The sequence below is a fragment of the Eutrigla gurnardus genome (assembly GCF_963514095.1).
Source record: "Eutrigla gurnardus genome assembly, chromosome: 17".
In the NCBI taxonomy this organism is placed as follows: Eukaryota; Metazoa; Chordata; class Actinopteri; order Perciformes; family Triglidae; genus Eutrigla; species Eutrigla gurnardus.
Genome location: NC_139928.1, coordinates 10,235,947 through 10,244,039, shown reverse-complemented (window position 1 = coordinate 10,244,039; position 8,093 = coordinate 10,235,947). Strand labels below are relative to the sequence as shown.

General features: G+C 45.3%; 1 protein-coding gene across 3 annotated transcripts in view; it reads left to right on the top strand.

The window, feature by feature from the left end:
• Window positions 1–8,093, top strand: part of satb1a (SATB homeobox 1a) — an 11,645-nt gene continuing 3,552 nt past the window's right edge. The window contains exons 1-9 of one of the 3 annotated variants that reach the window (XM_084032032.1): window positions 1–369; window positions 971–1,200; window positions 1,300–1,476; window positions 1,558–1,684; window positions 2,451–2,574; window positions 3,758–3,869; window positions 4,360–4,898; window positions 6,292–6,489; window positions 7,114–7,269. In XM_084032032.1, coding sequence (XP_083888158.1) covers window positions 984–1,200; window positions 1,300–1,476; window positions 1,558–1,684; window positions 2,451–2,574; window positions 3,758–3,869; window positions 4,360–4,898; window positions 6,292–6,489; window positions 7,114–7,269 — 1,650 coding nt within the window. In that variant the 5' untranslated portion in view covers window positions 1–369; window positions 971–983. Of the gene's footprint in view, window positions 370–444; window positions 577–701; window positions 728–970; window positions 1,201–1,299; window positions 1,477–1,557; window positions 1,685–2,450; window positions 2,575–3,757; window positions 3,870–4,359; window positions 4,899–6,291; window positions 6,490–7,113; window positions 7,270–8,093 lie in introns of those variants that run through there. The other 2 variants (XM_084032033.1, XM_084032031.1) reach the window with 2 other exon arrangements.

Genomic DNA, 8,093 nt, shown 5'->3' with positions numbered 1-8,093 from the left:
CGTGTATTGTTCTCTCCGGAGCTTCATCCACAGGAGCAGCATGTACCGGCGCTCTGCACGGGAGGTCGCTCTCAACTTGCGCTAGGGCCATTTATCGTTACACCGGAAAGCGGCGGTGGGAGAACAAGGGGGGGATCAGAGGCAAAACTACTTATACAGCAGAGACCGACGTAATGTTGATGGTAAACAGACGGTCGGTGTGAGGAGAAAAGGGGACGCATACCGACCGCCGAGGTAAACGGGTCCGTTCCCAAAGCTGGAGAGATCAGTGGACGCGAGGATAACATCGAGATACGGCCGATGTCTACGGGAACGGGCTGCTGATGTATGATGGCAGGTCGGACGTGCACGTTGTGCCGACTGAAACAGGTTGGTTTCGCCTCGATCAAACTTCGGCAGAATCAGACGTGGGACGATTAAGCGCGCATTTAGGTGCCGAAGATGAACTGAATCGCCGTCGCGTACAGCGGCGCGCCTGGAGAAGACAGCAGGTTTATTATGGGAAGCCGCGCTTTGTCGTTCCCTGGACTTTTGCTGGATTTAGAGGGTTATCCTAATCGCTGCATCTGAGTGAAGGTCGTCCACTATTACTGATCCGGATATCCTTCGCATGTGTGTGTGTGTGTGTGTGTGTGTGTGTGTATACGTGTGTTCTAGTTTTCTTGTTGGACACAGAAGTGTAAATGACTGAAACAGCTTTGTTTCACACCGTCTAGATGCTCAGCAGGTATCCAAACATACTTCTCGCTGTGTCGTGCATGCTATTTTTTAATTACTGTCTAGAAATTATGGATGAACGTAGTCTATCCTGGTGGAAACTTGTGTTTTTCATTGCAAAATTGACTTTAATATACATGTAATACTCTCCAAGGAACATAATGGGAGGTCATTATCAATGAACAGCTGGCCACCACAGACATACTATCAAGATAATTTGAGTGATTGTATATTCTCTGTGTGTCTCTATTAGTGTGAGACCACAGATGGACGCCCTGTGTAATGGAGCCAAGAAACCTGAGGGCAGTGATCCTGTTGTAGAACCCCGGCCGCCTCCTGCCAAGCTGGCTCGACTGGAACAAAACGGAGCAGGACCCTCGGCCCCGGAGAGGAACAGTCAGGGGAGTCCTTTGGCCAAAAACCCCTGCCTGGCCCAGAAACCCACCGCCGTGAGACCACAGAGCAAAAGCTGGCACAGCAAAGGTACATGGGCTGAAACATATTTCTGGGTTTTTCCATACAGCCATTACGACTCCTACGTGTCATCCGATACATCTAATAGCTTTATGTCCATCACCTCAGGGAGCCTGCTGCCGGTGTTCTGTGTGGTGGAGCACAAGGAAAGCCCTCAGGAGGGAGAAAGGCGAGAAGAACACGCAGAATTTGTGTTGGTCAAGAGAGATCTGCTCTTTAACCAGCTGATAGAGATGGCGCTGCTGACACTGGGCTACTCACACAGCTCGGCTGCACAGGCCAAAGGTGCATAAAACAAACCTGCGTAGAGAGTCGGTGACACAAGTCCATTGTTTCCTCACGTTGTTCACATTTCTCTGTGTTCAGGTCTCATTCAGGTGGGCAGGTGGAACCCGGTGCCTCTGTCCAGTGTAACAGATGCTCCTGACGCCACAGTGGCTGATATGCTGCAGGATGTTCACCATGTTATCACCCTTAAGATACAGCTGCGCAGGTAGGAAGCTGACATCACACCTATAAATATGTCTGTCTAAATTACATATATATTTCCCAGCTTTGAAATGATTCCAGCCATCCACCAAAAAAATAAAACTCTTATTTTTTTTATCTTATCTTAATGTCATAAGATTAAGTTTAATGAGTGATTTTCGTTGTTTGTTGCAATGAATATCGATGAGCATTTTTAATGGTGTATGACATTAAAAGTTAGTTCCTAGTGTCATATTTCTAAATAATCAATGTCCAAAATTTTTTTTTTAACCGTGGTCCTTTAATTGTGCCAAATATTGGGATTTTGGTCGGATCGACTATGAGAATGTGCAGCATATTTATTATCCCAAGATACAATAGTACATCAATTACTATGGATCGTACAGATGGGCCTATTGGCTAAAAGAAAAATGGACCCCATTGAATGTGTGTTTTATACTTGACTCGCCTTCACCCAGTACAAGCAAGTGATGACGTTTTTGGGAGATATTCTTTTAAAGTGGCACTCCAATGATTTTACACATGAAGTTCACGTTTCTTATCTCGAGTATACTACTCAGTGAAAACATTTGTCCGTCTTCTTTGGCTCTGAAGGGTGCTTTCTTGAGTCTGAGAAATTAATACTCTAATGATGTCATCGGGGTCTAATGAAAGATGCCATAAAGTTACATTATGGGACTTGTAGGATTTGGTGTTTTTGGAGCTTGAATCATTGTGGGTACTAAACTGTAATATATCACACTTACACTATACAATTGTTTTTTGCTCAGCTGTCCCAAATTGGAGGACTTGCCACCCGAGCAGTGGAGTCACTCCACAGTGAGGAACGCCCTGAAGGAGCTCCTCAAGGACATGAACCAGAGCTCCCTGGCTAAGGAGTGCCCTCTGTCCCAGGTACGAAACACACACACACACACACACACACACACACACACACACACACACACACACACACACACACACTTAGAACATGCATACAAGAAGAGAGATGAAGAGACTGTAGTTTAAAGTGTGCATCTGATGTCTCTGCCCTTCCATGCCCTGCAAAAGTGTGTGTGTGTGTGTGTGTGTGTGTGTGTGTGTGTGTTTTTGCCTCTTTTGACGCATGAGGCAGAGTAAGCGTGTTGTCCAATAGTTAGACAGGAAGTCCAGATGCAGAGGTAGATAAGGTGTGGGGGCAGAGTGCAAGAGAGAAACAGATAAAGAGAGATGGCTATCTCTTAAAAAGCCTTCCTGCCTGGGCTGCTGCCTATCGTGATTATTTTCGACTGCCAACCTGTCTGCCTTTCTGTCTGTCTGCCTGCCTGCCTGTCTGCAAGCCTCAACCACCATCTTACACTCACTTACTTATCTGTCTATCACTTCTTCTCTTCGGTATTTAGCTTTTTCTGCACTCCTGACTGATTCAGCAGTAACATGCAGATCTGGTTTTGAGATCTCGATCATTTAATCAAGCGAAAACAGACACAACTGCAGAAATAATTTTACATTCATCATGCTGTATTTGGGGAAGGCCTTTTTCTTTATGAATATTCATAATGATCAACCTTGTCTATCTGATCTAGTTTGCCTGAGGGTGCATAGGACATCTACAAATTGCTAACTATATCTCCCTTCTCCAGGTTCCTTGCTTCTCTGCAGATCTGATTCTAGCCAAGCCTCTCTCCTATCACTCCTTTTACCCCCTCTCTTGTTTGCGAGAAGCAGATTAAAATAAATATGAGGAGATGAAAGCTGTTATCAGATGTAAAGATTGCACAGGATGGTCTTTGAGGAAAACCTGTATGTGAGAGAGAGAGATAGACAGACAGAGAGGCATAGTCTCTGATGACCTCTAGTGTTTTGTTTGATTGCACACACACCCACACACATGCATGCATGCATGCACACACAAAGACAGCTCACACACTGATGCACTCATCTGTCTTTATTATCCTATTTACCTGGGGGTCTTTTTAATAACACAGATCTGAGTTCATTAATATCAGATGTGTGAACAGCTGAGACACCCAGGCCGCCCATAGCAGAAGCTTGGAAAATGTAATGAATTTCTATTGTCTTTTCCCCTCTGTTTCAGAGTATGATATCATCTATTGTAAATAGCACTTACTATGCAAATGTCTCAGCTGCAAAGTGTCACGAGTTTGGTCGATGGTACAAGCACTTCAAGAAGAACAAATGCTTCAAGGGTGAGGGCTTTCAATCAAGTCTGCAAACATTAAGTGTGCCTAATAAGTATTGCAGCATGTCCCAAAGCCATATTACATACTCATTCTATACCATATATATATATGTACTAATCATGATACTATGCTGTTTGAGCAGCCAGACAAACTATTTCATAAGAGCAAGAATTTATATTTATATATTAATATGTGCAACTGAGACATCAAGATGTTTCCAGGGGTGTCTCACCAACAACTACTATTTATTTAAAAAAAGCCCAGCTGTGAACAGCCTCTCTGTTTAATTTGTGCATTGCATTGTGGGAGAATAGTCTGTCTGCAGCACACTCAAACATCAACCGTATTTAGTATGCATGCTGTCCGTTTTGAGTATACTTCATTTTGACACTTTTCCAGCTTAGAATTAGTAGCTAGTACATATTTGGGACAAGCTGTTTGTATTTTGCGTGTTAATAATTGAACATCTGTCTTTGCTTTCCTTTCCCTGCACCAGAGATCGACAGCATCTCTGACCAGTCCACGCATATCACCCTCACCCAGCAGTCAATCACAAGTAGCCAAGCTGATCCGAGCTCCTCCCTTTTTCTCTCGCATGGAGATGTAGCCAACATATGTGGCCGTTCCCCGCTCGGCCTGCGCCCTCCCGGCTTGGTAACGCAGCCTCTCAGCTCCCAAATGGTCAACCAGCAGCTGGTGATGGCCCAGTTTCTCAACCAGCAGTACGCTGTTAGCCGCATGCTAGCTGGCCAGGGTCTCTCGGCGTCCCCACAGCAGTATCTCAACCACCCGCCCGTAGGAAGGGCTCCTCCTGCCATGGTCTTCTCCAACGCCCCTGATTCCCAAGCTCCACAGCAGGCACAGTGTAGCCAAGGCGGAGGCCCTGTAGCCGGGCTGCAAGCCCAGCCATTGGCTGGTTCTTCTGTGGGGCCGACAGATGTGCCATTTGACATCTACCACGGTGTGAGGGAGGAGCTGAAGAGAGCAGGCATCTCGCAAGCCATCTTTGCCCGGGTGGCCTTTAACAGGACTCAGGTATGTAAGGAAGTTGGTGTGATCCCCATGAGAGAAATACACAAGAGTTTGCAAGTGCTTGCTGGTGATTATCTTTTGAAAGTGTTTTCTCGTGCTGCGGTCGAAGGTAAGTGCGGTTTGTGAATACGTGTGTTTGATGTCTGGCACATTGGCATGGCCTTTGCTGCAGCGCCCCCTCCCCCCATGCATGTGTGTGTGTGTGTGTGTGTGTGTGTGTGTGCGTGTGTGTGTGTTTGTGCCAGCCCTCTGCAGCACAAAGCTGGTGCCAGCACTGAAGCAGCTGCCGGGCCAACTAATCACAAGCCCTTGGAGAGAAGCTGTCTCCCTCTCTACCTCTTCTTCTGTCTTACTGTCCCTCCATCATTGCCCTTTCACTCTGGCAGCCCCTCTATCTATTTCATCTTTCCCTCTGATTGTCAATCCATCTTTTTTTTAATATTTTCTTCCCTTGGTCTCCCTCATTTCGTATCCATGTCTCCCTCTGCCATCGCCTCTAACACTAAAATACCACGCTATCAGCGTCTATCATCTTACATTCACAACCACACCCGCGCTCAGAGGACAGACTGAGCCCATTGTTATTATTATTATTACCGTCATTATCATTTTCATCACAATAAGCAGAGCTAGTTAATATCCACCCCCATGCTTCCCGTTGCCAAGTCCAAGGTACTTTGGTGCCAGCCATACAAGTTGGGCACGATGCCAAGATGCCATATAGAAGTGAGGGGAGCATTTGTCATTTGGCGATTCACGTAAATCCGTCATCTATTTGGAAGGAGGCGTTTGCTGGGTGCATCCAAAGATGATCCATGATTTGAATAAGAAGACTGTTTTCCCCCCTTTTCATTTTACCGCCAGCGTGAAATCTGATTTATTTCCAGGAAGGAAGCCTTACAATCTGCATGTGATGTTTGAAGGCTCCTGCATAGACAGATACATCCAGAATAATGCTAGCGCTACAGGCTTGTAGCACGCTTAGCGCTGACTGGGGAACTGGCTCTGTATCATCTGTGAAACACTAAACCACAGGAACTTGATACGGTGCCTCTTTGAATGAGATCCAGAGTTGGATATGAGGAGCTTTTGTAAAATTCCTTCAGGCATATGAGAAACTTTATATTTGTCATATTTACATAAAAATGATGGGGAAATATCATATTTACCAGAAAGTTGGAATATTCCTTTCAAGATATTTTATTTTAATGCACAGCAAAGGAATACACTACAGCCATAAGAATATCTTGATAGTAACTTTCACAATATTCTATTAATCAGCATCATTTTATTTGAATAGCAGTCTGAAGCCAATATACACCAATATGTTTGAATGAATCACGGTGTTTTGTTTGCTTCTACTAATCAACGAGTATTGTGTGTTTGTGTGCACCAGGGCCTGCTGTCAGAAATCCTGCGGAAGGAGGAGGACCCTAAGCACGCCTCCCAGTCTCTGCTGGTCAACCTGCGGGCCATGTACGGCTTCCTGCAGCTGCCCGAGGCTGAGAGGGAGCGCATCTACCTGGAGGAGAAAGACAGGAGCCTGGCTGGATTCACCCCAGGCTGCAATAACACGCCACCAAGATCCACACAGGTGTTGTTATTTTATCATTTTACACAAGCCTGCATTAAAAGCAAACGATTGGGAAGTATTGCAAATGACTGTCCACTAACCAAACCCTCAAAACTAATAACATACAGATTTTTCTGTTTACACATATCCTTTATTTTCCCAATACTGCAGTGCAGGAAATATGATATTAACTGTCAATGCAGGAGATTGACCCAAACGGCTTCCTCTCTAGGCATTCATTTAATGAGCCCTTCGTTGCTTATTTTTCCCATCTCTACTGTTCCCCCCTCCCCATTTTCTGGTATGGTCAACTCCCTGTGCACTACGCTGCTGACTCCCTCTGTTGGTCTGGAGAGGGTGTAGACCGCCACATGTTTCCTTTAATATACATGAATTTGCCAACTACTTCTCCAGGGAGGCGCTTTATGAGGGAGTATAAGATCACCCCCCGTTGTATAGGCACCCCTCAGGCTGCATAAAGGACACGATCCCCCACCGGCTTCCCATTTCAGAATACTAATTTGACAAAGTGCCTTGCCAAGCCAGAATTGTCATTACACTGTATTGGATTAATTTCACTTTGCTACAAATGCCCATTACTTAGATCCTCACTGTGGCTCGCTTGTCTTTCTGTGCTCTTTTTAGGCGAGACTGTCCCCGGTTACAGGAGACAGAGGGTTGAGGACAGACAGTTGTGTTCTCAATGTCAGCACTTCTATCTATGAGGACATTCAGCACGAGATGAAGAGAGCAAAGGTGTCCCAGGCTCTGTTTGCAAAGGTGGCCGCCTCCAAGAGTCAGGTACTTATTTGCTTGTTGCCTGTGAATCTGATGGAGATGTCCAATCCTAAACGCACGCATATTGCACCCAATTGCTTGTATTGCTTGATTGCTCAAATTTAGCGTTGATGAATCCATTTCCTCAGTTAAAGCAGGGATAACTAGTGTGTGTGGAGGAAACCCAAATAATAAACCCAGCAGCTGTACTCTGCAGAGGACTATCATCAGTGCATCAGACTGCTATTGTGTCCTAAATTATCGCTTTAATTGTCCCCGTACAAAGACACGTGCCCCAATACACAACGCTGCTCACAGACGTACTTACATGAGCACATGCATGTTCATGCAACACCACAAACACACACACACACAGGCAAACACATGCACAAATACACGTACACACATGCATGATATGCGTGTTTATTGTTCTCATTTTTATGGCAGCCCCATAAGCTTGTTATTGCCTTTTGTTTCGAGGATAATTTCCCTTCATGGAATGGGGGGATTTCAGCTGTCTCCTTTTTTTTTCTTCCTCTCGTGTATGCCTCCAATTCTCACTTTCCTTTCTTTCTTTTGTTCGTTCTTTCGTTCTTCCTTTTTTCTCCCTTCTCACTACTTATCATAAAGATGTTTGGAGGTCATTCAGCGGTCATGCCAGTACAGACAGGTGGTCCAAAACCCCTGAGGTGTTTTTTTTTTTCTATCTCTTTGCTGGCCTCCCTTTCTACTTTACTTTCTCTATGTTCTCTTTACCTCTCTCTCTCATGCTCCCTCTCTCTCTGTATTACCCGGCTGTTTGGCAGGCAGAACCATGCTGGATCTCTCTGTTCTATCTGCACTGTGCA